The sequence below is a fragment of the Dromiciops gliroides genome, chromosome 6 (assembly GCF_019393635.1).
Source record: "Dromiciops gliroides isolate mDroGli1 chromosome 6, mDroGli1.pri, whole genome shotgun sequence".
NCBI lineage: Eukaryota > Metazoa > Chordata > Mammalia > Microbiotheria > Microbiotheriidae > Dromiciops > Dromiciops gliroides.
In genome coordinates, this window is record NC_057866.1 from 54,704,594 (window position 1) to 54,720,450 (window position 15,857).

Genomic DNA, 15,857 nt, shown 5'->3' on the forward strand with positions numbered 1-15,857 from the left:
GAATTTTGGTTTTGTTGTTCTTCCTCCCCCCCCCCCTTCAGTGGGGTTGGGTGGGAGGGAGAGAAATTTGATTTTTGTTCCTTAAAAAGAATAACATTTAATTTGAAAAGAAAAGATGGTGCTTCCCAAGAAGGAATAATGGTATAAAAGGCAGAGTGCTGAAATTAAAGAAGACATGACTTCAAGACCTTCTCTGACAGTTTCTAGCTGTATGACCTTGAACAAGTTATCCTCATCAGCAAAGTGGGGGGTAAAAATACTTGCGCTACCTAATTTACAGGGTTATTTTAAGGAGATTATTCGGTAAAGTTTCAAACCCTGTGTAAATGGGAGCTGTCGCTGGTACAACGATAACAGTAACTGTAATCTCTGGCCTGATGCTGACTGTGACTAGGAAGCTGGTCTAGGCTGGTCCGCAGAACTCGAGGCTTCTAGTATGGCTTCTGTTTTTGTGTGTTCTTGTTTCGTTTTGCCTGCTTGTTCTGCCTTTTAGAAGAATGGCGAAGCTTCATTTACAAGCAAAAGGAAACAAGAGCCCTGACTTACTCCTTCCCCTTTGCTTTCCCTGTTCACCTCAAGTTACAGACACGCACGCAAGGCAATGGGGTGACAACAAGTTAAAAAATGCATAAATCACCAGCATTTCCTGTTTTGGAAACAGTGCATCTGATGCATTTAGGGTGAACCGAACAAAGAAAGTTTCCCGGGAGACAGATTTAACTTGGCATTTGACATGAGGGGCTCCGGGTGAATGGGGAACATTTAAAAAAAATGCCTTTGTCCCCCGGGGACTATTTAAGGCCCTGGGCGCAGACATTTTTAGCTTCTCTGAGTACTATTTTTTGAATCCTGAGTCTCATTAATCTCCCCACTCATGCAGACCGTGAGGAGTCAGTGGAAACTTCAAGTTGGCATGGGAGCTATTTCCGAACATGGCTTCTGTTCAGAGCCATCATTCCACCTGAAATGAAAAACCGACACAGCCGTGTAAGTCAGCATGGGACTTTCACGTTGCTGGAATGGTGTTTCACGAGAGTCGAACGACCCATAGAGATCATCTAGCCTGGTACACGAGTCCCTAGACAGCATCCGCGATGAGCAATCATCTGGAACCCCGCAAATGACAGGGAGCTCACTTCCTGTGGAGGTGGCCGATTCTGTGGTGGGCAGCTCTAATTGTTCAAAAGTGCTCCGGTATCGGGGCAGCTAGGTGGCACGGTGGATAGAGCACCGGCCCTGGATTCAGGAGGACCTGAGTTCAAATCCGGCCTCAGACATTTGACACTTACTAGCTGTGTGAACCTGGGTAAGGCACTTAACTCTCATTGCCGGGGGGAAAAAATAGAATGTTATCAAAAGTGCTCCTGTATCGAGCTGAGATCTGCCTCCCTGTCACCTTCCCTCCCTTTGCTTCTGGTTTTCTCTGGGAATAAGCAAAAAGGCCTGATATCTCTTCCAGAGTAAATCTCTTCAGATACTCGAAACTAGTTCCCAGGTATCCCGTTAGTCTACTCTTCGCCAAGCATCATCGCTACGTTTTTTTCAGCTGATCCTGGTACCCTTATTGAATCCCTTCTCTGCTGCGGTTTGTCCCTTCCGCACGTGCACAATGTTTCTTTTTAAATGTGGTTCTTAGAACTGAACTCCAGATGTGGTCTAAATAGGACAGAGCACACAATTCTCTCCATACAAAATCCATAATCAAATTTTTAACAGAATTGAAATATCGCTATTGTCAAAAAGTATGTAGCGAGGGGGCGGCTAGGTGGCGCAGTGGATAAAGCACCGGCCCTGGATTCAGGAATACCTGAGTTCAAATCCGGCCTCAGTCACTTGACACTTACTAGCTGTGTGACCCCGGGCAAGTCACTTAACCCCCATTGCCCCGCAAAAAAAAGGAAAAAAAAAAAGTATGTAGCGAGACTCCACCTGGGCAAGATTCCTTGTTAATTGCTGAACAAGAAAAGCTGGATCTATTGAGCTTTAGACGCTCTCAACAGGAAACAGACAAGGTCAAGGCTGATAAGTCTCGACAGAGGACATATGTAGTTGTGGAATCGTATTGATGCACATATCACATAGCTCATTATTTATAAACCTAGAGCTAAAGGGGACCTCAGAAGGCATTTACCCAAAGTGTTCTTCTTTTTCCAATATACCCAAACAAGCAGCCCTCCGGTCTCTATTTGAATACTTAGGTAAAGGAAGCCATTCTTTTACTCATTTCTTTTCTTTCTTTCTTTTTTTTCTTTTTTCATTTCTTACCTAACCTTAATGATTGGATAGTCTTTGCCTCAGGCAAACTGAGACCTGGTTAAGACCTTAGCTTCAAAAAGGCCAAGGTCTCCCACTGCATCCAGGGGCCATCTCTGGTCGTCCTGACCTATATCTTGCCACTGGACCCAAATGGCTCTGGAGTAGAGAGTGAGGCTGACGACTTGCACAGCCCTCCCTCACTTACATCCAATTCACCACAAGTCATGACGTCACCTTCTGATATCATGGTCCTCTTCAAGAACGAAGGACAAGCAGCAACAACCTCCCATGATAGAGAACTCACTCTCTGTTCAGTTCAACAAGCATTTATTAAACACTTACTATATGCAATGTGCAAGGCACTAAAGGGACAAAGACAAAAAAGAAACAGTCCCTATTCTCAAGAAATTTCCATTCAACTGGAGAAAATAAAAATATTTGATATCCATGCAGGGCTTAAAGGGTTACAAGGTGCTTTCTTTTGGGGCAGCTAGGTGGTACAGTGAATAGAGCACTGACCCTGGATTCAGGAGGACCTGAGTTCAAATCTGGCCTCAGAAACTTGACACTTACTAGCTGTGTGACCCTGGGGAAGTCACTTAACCCCAATTGCCTCACCCCCCCCAAAAAAAAAACCCCAAAGTGCTTTCTTTGTATGCTTTATCTCATTTGAACCTCACAACAAAGGAGAAGGGAAGGGAATGAGCATTTATTCTATGTGCCAGGCACTGTACTAAGTTCTTTAGGAATATTACTTCATTTAATTCTCACAAGAACCTGTGAGCTAGGTGTTATTATTATCCCCATTTTACAGTTGAGGAAACTGATGCAAAGGTTATGTCACCTGGCCTGTGAATGTCTGAACTCAGGTCTTCTTAACTCTAAAGTCAACCTTCTACCCAAAGTGTTATTAAACCCATTTTACACACCATTTCAGAGAGGATAACTGAACCTAGATCTTCCTCTCTCCAAGTCCCACTCTAACTACTATGCCACATTTCCTCTGTCTCTTGAGCCTGTCCATTCTATTTTTGGACAGCTATAGGTTATCAAAATGTGATAGGAAGGCAATGAAGGAGACAAGGGAAGACCTCATCGTCTCACTTGCAGATAATTCAGGAAGGTTTCATGAAGGAGACTGGAGTTTTTTTGATGATCAGAAGGGAATATGTACAAGAGGAAGAGAACATAGCCTAAACTCTGAGTACAGGAGGTGGAGGATTGAATGAAGGGAGTGGTGAGGGTACTTGATTGGCTCTTTCCTTTTTAGAGTTACAGCATGGGACTAGAACTTGATCAGGAGTTGCTCTGTGCTTGACTGCTTAGAACTCTAGGACATATTTTATTTAAAAGCACAGAGGAAATAATATGGGGGAAGGATGGTCTATGCATGATACTACAGTATACCAGATTTCAGTAAAAGGATGGTATAGGGCATCAGGTAGCTTAATAACTTCTTCCCTTGAAGCCCCTGTATATGTGGAATTATACCAATCCATGTATTAAATAGCTCATTATTATTATTATTTTTTGGTTAGGCAATTGGGGTTAAGTGACTTGCCCAGGGTCACACAGCTGGTAAGTATCAAGTGTCTGAGGTCAAATTTGAACTCAGGTCCTCCTGAATCCAGGGCCCGTGCTCTATCCACTGCTCCACCTAGCTGCCCAAATAGCTCATTATTTATAAATCTAGGATCTTAGAACTAAAGGAGGCCTCAAAGGATATTTAATCAAAGTTTGACCCAAAGGGCATCTCCTTTTTCCAATGTCTCCAACAAATAGCCAGCCAGTCTCTGCTTGAACACTTTCAGCAATGGAGAAGTCTTCCTTTTGATGTGAAATATGTAGCATTTCCCATGTCTTTTTGCTTATAAATCTGTTGTTTGTTAAGGGTAACAGAGCAAGTCTGGGGACCTTCTTATCCACAACCCAGATCCAGCCCATCACTTAATTTCATGCAACAAGTGCCAGAAGTATGACCCTTATTTATACCCATGGTTGTGAAAGGGCAATATCACTTTAGCTGCCATAGACTATGCCCACAAGATAAGGCTGTTCCTCCAGGAGAGTCTGTGTATGGATCTGGGCTTTCCCTTCCCTTTGAGTCTCTGTGGGCATCTCTGTCCATCTATCTTGGGTGTATCTGTGTGTGTCTCTGTGTTCATGCTCTCCTGTATACGTGGGTGCCCTTTGTTTCTCACTGTGTTCATACCTATCTCTCTTTCTGTCTCTTGCTCTGCCTTTGCATTTTCCACACATCATTTCTACTCTCTCCTAACACCCCCGCTCCATGTTAATTTCTTTTCCTTCACTGAATTATATTATTTTAGTTGAGCTTCATGCAGTCATAGAACATCAGAGCTAGAAGGGTCCTTAGAGATCACAGAGTCATAGAATTATACATGCTCAGGAGCAATCTCCTTATTTTGTAGAGGAGGAAACAGACCCAGAGACAGAAAGTGACTTATCCAAGGTCATATGGAAAGTTAGTGGCAGAGCTGGAGACTAGAACTAATGTCTTCCAGGAAAATGGTCTTTCTTACGGCATCATTTGGAGGTTTTGGAATGATTGTCCAGGACAATAGTCTTTCTACTCTACTCTCCCTTTATTTTTTTACAAATAAAAAATAGAGGCCTGGGGGCAGCTAGGTGGCGCAGTGGATAAAGCACCAGCCCTGGATTCAGGAGGACCAGAGTTCAAATCTGGCCTCAGACACTTGACACTTACCAGCTGTGTGACCCTGGGCAAGTCACTTAACCTCAACTGCCTCACCAAAAAAAATTAAATTAAATTAAAAAATGGAGGCCTGGAAAGATTAAGTCATTTATCCAAGATCACTTAATTCTTGCTCGAACTAGGGCTCCTGATTCCTAGTTCAATGTTCTTTGTTTTTTATTTAAAACTTTATTGATACTTTGTGTGTGTGTGTGTGTATGTGTATTTTTTTACACCTCAGTTGTTTCCCAATATACCTCAACCCATTAGGTCCTCCCTTGTAATAAAGAAAAATAATTGAGTAAAACCAACCAACAAAACAACTGCAATTGTCAGCATATACAGTATTCTGCTCCTGTGGGCCCCCACCTCTCTAGTATCATTTTTATTGTTCCAGGACACCTCCCCTGCCTGTAAGTTAAAAATTGGATGAGTGGAATATTTTATGCCCCTCTACCTTTTAAACAACAACCAAAAAAGATTTTTCTTTACCAAAGTAATCTGCAGTAGGTTTATTTTGGTAGTTTAGCTGCTCCTAATACAGAGCAGGTTTCCCACCTCTCAGGCAGTTATTTCTGACTCCCCTCATGCCAGTTCACAAGCAGCTTGATAACTTCCAGATGGGCTCAACTTTCCTCAAAGTACTTAATCTCCCCTGTGCAGTAGATGCATGTCGGTTTGTCACCTCACAATGACGAGTGTCAACATCTGTGGTCTATCCCGGGTTGACTCTGCTCCAGGGGATAATCAAGTATGTGCAATGCCCAGAAATGTCCTCTATCAGTGCTGCACCATCCAGAGGTGCCTCTCTATGATAGGTCTACAAATGTTGTTACCGGGATGACAGCACGGAGAGAACATCTCCTTTTAGGGGCCTCCTAGAGTCCCCGAGGACTTCAAGGTCTTTAAGGAAGGTGTCTAGACTCTCTGGCGTGTGGCCAGGGGGAGTGGTATGTGGCGTCATCAGCCCATCTGATGGGAACAAAGGACAGCCGATGAAATGTAAGGCAGAAGCCCAAAGGGGCCTCAGAGGTCATCTGATCTAGCCTGCTAACAAGCAGGAATTCCCTCTACCACATTCTGGACAAGTGCTCATCCACTGTCTGTTTAAAAGCCTCGAATGATGGGAAAATCTGCAGTTAGAAGCCTTGGGTTTGAATCCTCCCTTTGGTGCTCGCTAGTTGCATGACCTCGATTAAGTCATTTTGATTCTCTAGGTCCCTGTTTCCTTCTCTGTGAAATAAGCAAGTTGGAAAAGACGGCTTCTGAGATCCGTCTCGGCTTTCAACCTCGGATGCTTGTGAGCCTATGACCTACCAAGTCGGCCTATTCTCATCTGGGGCCACTTTAACTGTTGAGAAGCTTTTTTCTTTCTGCTGAACCCAAATCTGCCCTTTGTACAACTTGCAGACACCAGCCTCTCATTTATGAGACGCTAGCCGTCCCCTCTTCGGGGCAGTCATCTCCGTCACCGTGTGTAGCTCGTTCTTTCTGTGGATGTTTGCGTGAAGTCCAGCTTGCTGGAGCAGAATTTGAGGGCAGAGGGCACACAGGAGGCTCTATCCCCTGGGAGACAAGGAGACAGAAGAGAGTGGACATTGAGATCTCAGCTGAAGAGACTGCTTCCTATCTGAGCCCCAAAACTGAGGATGAGTGTACTCCCCACCTCCAGCCTGTGACCCAGGGCGGTCAGCATCACCTTTTTTCCATAAAAGAACACATTAGGAATGTTTGGCTAATGGCACTAAGCATGGATAATCCCCAAATTGATACTTGGCCTTGAGGCTTGTTTTGAATTTACACGTGACTGGATGTTTTTTTTTTCTTCCACCATGTTCCCGCTTCTTCACCAGAACCTCCTCCCCTCACTCCCAACAAGACCACAGTCCCTGAGACCGGGATAACTTGAATGAGTTGCTGTGAATGAATAGTGTTTGTCCTCCAGAGGCCAACACTTGGTGGGCACAAAGCTTAACTGGACTTTGGATGACAAATGTGTACCAGCTCTAACTCTCGGGGTTACTCCCTCCTTTCCAACAGCCATTGGTTGGGGGACCATTTGTCCTGCTGTGGCTAAACAAAGGCATGCGACCTTATGATCGGTCCTGCTGCTTTTTACTGGCAGACTTTAAAGACTAAGGGGCCTTTCCATCTGCCCTGCAGCTGAACCCTCCTATATTAGAGTGTGAGCTCCTTGGGATCCAGGGCTGTCTTAAAAGCTCCCTGAGGGCAGGAAGAATTGGAGTAAAATGGTAGTAAAGGATGAGGAAGCACATGGGGTCGATTCTCTCATCCCTGTTTACCATCATTCATCCCGAGGAGTGACTAGGTGAAGAGCTCTGGGTTTTTTTTTTTTCTTTTTTCTTTTTTCAGGGCAATGGGGGTCAAGTGACTTGACCAGAGTCACACAGCTAGTAAGTGTCAAGTATCTGATGCTGGATTTGAACTCAGGTCCTCCTGAATCCAGGGCCATTGCTTTATCCACTGTGCCACCTAGCTGTCCTAGAGCTCTGGGTTTTTGCCAATGTTTGGAATTGTTGTGACTGTCTGGGAGTTATGGCTTTGACCTGGGATCTCTGTGTTTGATCAGATTACAAATCCTGCTAAGTACTCCTTTCAGATTTCATTAGTGAGAGTGTAAATTAACCTGATCCCTTCTTATTCCAAGCAGGAGAAGGACAGGTCCACACTCAAGGTACCCCAGGATCAGCATTTCATTTTCCCTTCTTCACGTTCAGCAACACCTGGGACATTGGGTTCTGCGGTCCACTGCTAGGTAACGTGTTTCTCTTTCTTCTTTGGTGGGCATATTGGGTCTGATTCATGGAGCACCCCCCCATCTTCCTTAGTTATTTGGCCTGGGGGGCCAATGGTCCTCAAAGGCACAACATTCATGGGTTCAATGAATCTGCTCCACATGGGCATGGTAGGAGCAATGAACTAAAGCTTTCTCTAATTTTGATCTAAAGTGAGAGGGGTATGACTTCTGGGTGATTAGGTAAAGGAGGGAATGTTTTTCTCAAAATACTCTGTCAAAAATTATGAGAATACATTTGATTTTCTAAATATTTATAGGACCATAAATTTGGAACTGGAAGGGACTTTGTTGTTGTTGATGTTGTTGTTTCAGTTGTGTCTGACTCTCCATGATCCATCCCATTTGGGGGTTTCTTGGCAGAGATACTGTGATTTTCCATTTCCTTCTCTAGCTCATTTTACAGATGAGGAAACTGAGGTAAGCAGGGTGAAGTGACTTCCCCAGGATCACACATCTAGTCTGAGGCTGGTTCTGAACTCAGGTCCTCTTGATTCTATAGCTAGTGCTTTATCCACTCTGCCACCTAGCTGTTCTTGGAAAGGATTTTAGAGGTCACCTAGCTTAACCCCACCAATTTACAGATGATGAAACTAAGACTCAGAGAGGTTAAGTGAATTGTCCAAGGTAGCACAGGTGGTAACTGTCAGAGCTAGGATTTGAACCCAGGTCTTCTGACACAAAATCAAACATCCTTTCCACTGAATTCCATTTTCTTGGACTCTGCTCCTGGAAAACATCTAAGTTAACAAATGCTTCAAATCAACAGACATCTGTTAAACACCTACTGTCCACAGTGTCCTATGCTTAGTATTAAGGGAGATATGGGACTGAAAAACTACAGTAGTATCACAGTGTTAAATAAGATCCCATTCATAGGAGAGAACACATTATGGCTGCAAAGAACAATGGCTTATTTTGGCTAATCATGGTTTCTGAAGTAAGGAATTAGGGTGGTTTTACTTGACTCTGCCACAAAAAAGTGATCATGCCCAAAGCTATTAGATACTGGCAACTCTAGAGCAAAAAGCATTTTTCCAAAAAAAAAATAATAAAAAATAAAAAAAATTTTAAAAGTCTTTTTCACTAAGCATGGAGACCTGCCCTGGCACAGTGTGAACCAGCATTTTCATTATGTAGAGTCATCCTGACACAGTGTGAGCCAGCATATACATTATGCAGATCCCACCCTGACACAGTGTGAACCAGCATCTATATTATGTAGGTCCTGCCATGACACAGTGGGAACTAGCACCTCCATTATGTAGTCCCTAACTTGACAAAGTGCGAACCAGCATTTTATGATGTAGATCCTGCCCTGAAACCATGAGAACCAGCATTTCCATTATGTAAAATCATCCTGACACAGTGTAAACCAGTATCTACATTCCATGGCAGTCACTATCCCCATTCATCAAATTCAAGGGGTGACTTCCATTAGCCCCTTGATCTGTTTCTCCTCACAAAGGGCTACAGATAATTCTTATGTAAATTATAGAATCAAAGGATGACAGAGTTAGAAGGATCCATAGAGGTTACCCAGTGCAATCCCTCATTTTTCAGATGGAAAAACTGAGGCCCAGAGGGTGACACAGTGGAAAGAGCTTGAACCATGGAGGCAGAGGGCTTGGGTTCAAATCCTACATCTGATGCTGACTACTTTTATGGGTCTCATTGTCTCTCTGTAAAATGAAGTGGTTGGGCTAGCTGACCTCTCAAGTTCTTTCCAGTTCTAAATCTCTGAACCTACGAACTTTCTGAACCAAGACTAAACAAAGAGGCAGTGATGTGCCCAAAGTCACATGACAAGGTGGAATGGAAACCCCTTGTTCTCTCCCTGGCTTGTGGGCAGGCTCTTCATTGACCCATTGATGCACTTTCTCATTCTATGTCCCTGGCCTCCATCCATGAAACTCCCATCAAACTTGGCTGGGATCATTACCCTGCCACCCACGAATTGAGGTCAGGAGCAGGGCTGAAGGGAAGGTGGCACCAAGGCGGAGGAGAATTTTCTAGGCTAATATAACAGCTGTAGAGCCGTGTGCCCGCTGGCAGCAGCAGCAGCATGACTAGTGGTCTGGGAGCTGGTGTTCCTCTTCATGAAAGTGATGATTCCCCTTTCAGGAAACATCTTTCAGTATTTTTGTCCTATCTGTATTGAGGTCAGGGAAGCAATTTCCTTCCTCCTCCTCCTATCTCTGGGGACGAGGGAACAGTCCTTTCTTTAGCAGGACCAAGGATGTGGGAAGAGGCTAAATGGGATGGGCTCATAGAGCTGGGTGTCCCATTCTATTTCTAGCAGCCTGGGAGCAGTGGAAAGAACATTGGAGTTAGAGGCAGAGGTCCTGGATTCAAATCCTGATTGCATGACTTTGGACATTATTGTTAGCTTATAGAGCATGGAAAGAGCATTGGAGTTAATATCAGAAGCTCTGGGTTTTAGTCCTGGTTCCATTACTAACTTGGCCTTGGGTAAGTCAGTGACTTTCCAGTTCTAGGCTTCCATTTCCTTCTTAGGAAAGGTAGGGGGTTGGGTTATGGTATAGTCCAAAGAACATCGGATTTGGATTGGACCTGGAGTTCAAATCCTACCATGGTCATTTACCATTTATGTAACTTCAAACAACTCCAGCTCCGTGGTGTGAACCAGCACCTTTAGTATGAAGGGCTGCTCAGACTTGGTGTGAACCAGCACCCATATTCCTGGCTGCTGCTACCATACTCATCATTTAGGGAGGTTCAAGAGGGCGACCTCCGTTAACCTCCTGGCTAATTGGGGGTTTCACTCTCTTATAAAGAGCTACAGACAGCTCTGAAGTGAATCCTAGAATGAAAAAACGGCCATTAGAAGAGTCTGTACATGTCATCCTCGTTTTTCAGGGGTTAAAACTGAGGCCCAGAGAATAGCACAGCGAAAAGAACTCTGATTCTAGAGGACCTGGGTTCAAATCCTACACTTCATGCTTATTACCAATGTGACTTTGAGTAAGTGACTTAACTCTATTTTAGGTCTTATTGTCATCATCTGTAAAGTGAAGGGGTTGAACTAGTTGGTCTCTGGGGTACCTTCCAACTTTAGACTGAGGAGCCTCAGTTTCCTAATCTATAAAATGAGGAGGGGGTTGGATTAGATGGTTTCTGAGGTCCCTTCTATCTCTAGAGCTATGGCCTTACGTGTAGACAATCCCTACTCTCCCTTCTTGCTGTAAATCCTGTTATTCTATGATCAACACCTTGTCTTAACATCCTCCCTGGTGGCAGAAGGTAGTAGCTTCCCTAAAGGAGGCCAGGCTGCCTTCTAGCAACTGGCAGCAGAACTGTCCTCTGCAGGAGATGGAAAGAATAATGTGGGAAGGAGCGCTAAGGAAAGGCTTCATGTGGGGCAGTGTGGTCTAATGGAAAATTGACTGAACCAGGATTCAGGACACCTGACTCAGTGGATTACTGATTTTCAATGAGTGGGCAGGAGTTAGGAAGAGCAGAGTTGCTTCTTTTCTTTTCTTTTCCTTTCTTTTCCTTTCTTTTCCTTTCTTTTCTTTTCTTTTCTTTTCTTTTCTTTTCTTTTCTTTTCTTTTCTTTTCTTTTCTTTTCTTTTCTTTTCTTTTCTTTTCTTTTCTTTCTTCCTTTCTTTCCTTCTTCCTTCCTTCCTTCCTTCCTTCCTTCCTTCCTTCCTTCCTTCCTTCCTTCCTTCCTTCCTTCCTTCCTTCCTTCCTTCCTTCTTTCTTTCTTTCTTTCTTTCTTTCTTTCTTTCTTTCTTTCTTTCTTTCTTTCTTTCTTTCTTTCTTTCTTTCTTTCTTTCTTTCTTTCTTTCTTTCTTTCTTTCTTTCTCAAATTGAATAGAACAGGTTAGTATCTCAGGGGTTTGAGGAAAGGTTTTCAAAGAAAGCAAAACTAAGCAAAAACTAATCAAAGTTGCCCTCAAACCATAGAATAGGACTTCCCTTTCTAAGAGTTCTAAAAGTCCTGGCTCTTCATGATAATATGGCGGATTTGACTGCAGAGATATAACTAAGGCAATGGGAAAGCTGTAAGCAGCTTGACAGTAGGAACTGTTTTTGGATTCATTCATTCATTTACTTATTCATTCATTCATTTGTTTGTTTATTGATTTGTTCATTCGTTTATCTATCTATCTAGATTTTTGATGGTGGGGGGGGTGTTTTTATTTTGTTTGTTTTTTGGCCTTGCTTTATATCCCTAGTTCTTAGTACAGTACCCCAAACCTAGTAGGCATTGACTTTATTTGAATGCTGTTCTTGGCATCATAATTTAGAGAATACCAAATAGCATTTGTACTTGTCCAGCAGCTAGAAACAACTGAGCTTAGCAACCAGTTAACAAGAAAAAATCATTTAAATAGGGAGCTACCTAATGGTCACCCCCTGTGAATATCTTCTTGGCTTAGGCCTGCCTTCAGACTAGTCCATTCTGAAGTCTTTTCCCGAGGTCTCCCATCTCCACCCAACTGAAATTTTTCTTTAAAAGTGGAACAGATGGGGCAGCTAGGTGGCGCAGTAGATAAAGCACCGGCCCTGGATTCAGGAGTACCTGAGTTCAAATCTGGCCTCAGACACTTAACACTTACTAGCTGTGTGACCCTGGGCAAGTCACTTAACCCCAATCGCCTTACCAAAATAAATAAATAAATAAATAAATAAAGTATTTATAAAAAAAAAAAAAAAGTGGAGCAGATGGGGCAGCTAGGTGGCGCAGTAGATAGAGCACCGGCCCTAGATTCAGGAGGATCTGAGTTCAAATCTGGCCTCAGACACATGACACTTACCAGCTGTGTGACCCTGGGCAAGTCACTTAACCCCAATTGCCCTACCCCCCACCAAAAAAAAGTAGAGCAGAGAACATCTTTCCAGAATCATTATGGTTCCTACAGACTGTAATGCTCATCTCCCCACAGAAGATTAACTTTCTTTCTCCTTCCTCTGCCTTTTCTTCCCCCTTCCCACAACACCCAAATAAGGGGAAAATCATTCCTGGGGATTTGTTGGGCTGCAGAGACCTAAGGCATTTCATTACAGTGGGAAGAACAGATTAAGCTCCCCAAGTCACTGGCACAAGTGAGGGTGGTGAGGATCGGGAGGCCCAAGAGAAGCCATAGATAGAAGTTCAGCACTAACATTGACCAAATGTTAGTAATAGTAGAAGCTCAAGGCCAGCCCCTTATTTTTAGTTAGTTTTAAATCCAGTTGGAAAAGCTGTTCTCAGCTCTGTATACTCTGTATCCTGTGTGTTTCTGAGGAGGCTGTAGTAGAGTTAGCACTATGTGGGTTACTGCAATCTGGAGAGACCCATTGTCTAATCCCACTCTGGGCAATTAACCCCACTATTTACCAGCCACTTACAATATGCTCAGTATTAAACTGGGTGTTTGGTGAAGGTTGAATCAAATTATTTCTGAGGTCCTTCTCAACTCTGCAATTCTAGGAGTCTGGGAAAATGGATATAGATTCCTACCCTCCAGGAATTTACAATTTCCAGGGCATGGGAGAGTGACAAGGTATTAACCTTGGGACAACACCAAACAAACTATGTGATTAGAGACTCAGCTGTGTGGATCCCACTGTTAGAGTTCAAAGTAGAAGGAGAGGTAATGAGATACAGTGAGTCTGGAGTCTGAAGACCTAGGTTCAAATTTCCTCTCTGATGCTTATTGCCTGTGTCACCTTGGACAGGGCATTTAACTTCTACGTGCCTCAGTTTCCCCATCTGTAAAAATAAAGAGATGGCTCCTAAGATGCCTTCTAACTCTAACTCTTTAATCCTATCATCAACAGGCTGGGTATTAGCTGAATGAAGAACTTGGGTTGGCAGGTTTTTGAACTGTTGTTTTAAATATGAGCAGAGATGGGGCGGCTCCTTTGTCCCTTAAAGTTTGGGCTTAAACCGAATGTTGGGCAAAGAGATGATCTTAATGTTGTAACAGCAACAAAGAAAGTGACAAACAAAGTTTCTGAAAGGCCATTGTGGGATGAGGTGAGGCTATCCGAAGGTTCTGTCCTTGGAGAATTTAGGGAACACAAGTTAAATAGTTTGGAAATTGTTGCGTCCCTTGGTTCAGAAGAATGGAAAAGCAATTCTATCACCCAGAGAGGGGAAAACACCCACTGTTCTACTAAGAAAGCTAAACGGAAGTGGGTGGGAGGCAGCAGGATCAGCTCTATTGGCCACATGCACACAGGACATGACAGCCACCCGCCTTGCCCACCGAGGCCAGGGAGTGACAGTTCTGGCCCCAGTCCACTGAAAGTCTGGGGGTGGGGGCAGTGTCTCTGTTTCTGATGGCATTTACTCTCCTCTGAAGATCAGGGGATGGGAGACACTGTCTCTGTTTCTGATGGCACAATCCCTACCTTCTGAAGGTCGGGGAATGGAAGACTGTCCTTATTTTTAATGGTAAACATTGTCCCTACCCTCTAATGATCAAGGGGTGGCAGACTCTGTCCTTGCTTTTAATGACAAACATTATCCCTACCCTCTGATGATCAAGGGATAGTAGACACTGTTTCTTCTTTTGATGACAAACATTGTCCCTACCCTCTAATGATCAAGGGATAATAGACATTGTCCCTTCTTTTGATGACAAACATGGTCCCTATTCTCTAAAGGTCAGGGGATGGCAGAACATGTGCCTGTCCCTTATGAAAACAGGATTAAACACAGAATGAGTCACTGGGTCTATGATCTCTCTCCACTCCCACCCCCACCCCCACCGCACCTTCCATCTCACTAGATCAAGCAGATAAAGCAGGCAAGGAAGACAGTCTGGCTGGTCATTGGACAATATTTATTTCATTCCAAACCAAGCCGTGAAGCACAGACACTGCTGCTGGTGTCCAAAGCCTTTGAACTGTCTTCTGTTGAGCAATTGTACATATTTTCATTGAGAATAATGTCCTTTAACCAGATGTGCAGATAGTTGCTGAAGTTAACAATCTGGAGGGAGAATCCCTGGGATGTTTCTGCAGTGTCCCTGGTCCTGGTACCAATGGTGAGGCAGGGTTGTTAGGTAGAAAGACAAGGCTCTAGAAGCAGAGGAAGCATGATCCTAGAATAATTACAAAGATCTGTCTCTCTATTGAGGGTGCCATGCAGTGATATTCTTTGAGTTGAGTGGAGCTGTTGGCTCTTCCCCTCAGTGCTCCCGGGCTGCCGTGCCTTGTGCAAGCTTACATCTGCTTCTTGTAGTTTTCCTGTCACCTTCCTCTACATCAAGCTGTCAGCTCTCACTTCCCCATTTTCAGTCAGGAAACCTGCCTGTTGTAGCTCCTCTCCTCTTTTAAGCTTGTTCCTGGTCTTCCATGGAGTAGGAAGCTGGATGACTGATTTAATTGCATGGTTTTCCATCCTACAGCAAATTCAATATCTATAGATCTGTGACCTCATCAATATGGGCATTCCCTCCGATGGCATAGATCCAATGACAACTCACCCATGCTGCCTGATCCCATGTGACTCTCGTCCATGTCAGTCAGTTAGCAAGCACTGATTAAGCACCTACTGTGTTCCAGGTAGTGGGCCAAGTCATGTCCTAGTTCTATGGCTCTCACCAAAGAGTCTTTCCTGAGTTCTTGACATTGCAAAGATAACAATGGAATTGCCAATGGTTATTCCTCATTCTCTTCACATGATTAGCCTGCCTTTTCTGCTTTTACATCTCTCTGATGACATCTTCCATGTTCTTTTTCCTATGCAATTCTTCACCGGTAGCATAGGTGTGCGTAGAACTTTAGATGACAAACAGAAGGGTTTGTAATAATCTATCCTAGAGGCAATAGGCAGCCAGTAAAGATTCTTGAGCAGGGGAGTGACGTGATGCAAGGTCTCACAGGCAATATTATAAGTATGCCTATAACTGTTCATATGCTTCAACCTATTCACACCCATCACTGCCTTTGGGGTTATCCACAACTTTAATTCTTCAGAGAGTCCAATTTTCCAGGCTTTGCATCATGAGAAAAAATATTGATGTGAAAGAGGTGTTATAGGGAGAGATTTCAGACTCATTAAATTTCCCCAGAGGAAATTGAACTCATGTACATCCTCTTGTTTAATTCT

General features: G+C 43.7%; 1 protein-coding gene across 2 annotated transcripts in view; it reads left to right on the forward strand.

Moving 5' to 3' along the window:
* Positions 1-15,857, forward strand: part of IRAG1 (inositol 1,4,5-triphosphate receptor associated 1) — a 126,469-nt gene that overhangs the window by 17,043 nt on the left and 93,569 nt on the right. For both annotated transcript variants that reach the window (XM_043971382.1, XM_043971380.1), the window contains exon 2: positions 7,644-7,748. Coding sequence is in view for 1 of the 2 variants with exons in the window: in XM_043971380.1 (XP_043827315.1) it covers positions 7,644-7,748 (105 nt within the window). In the remaining variant the exon portion in view is untranslated. The remainder of the gene's footprint in view (positions 1-7,643; positions 7,749-15,857) is intronic.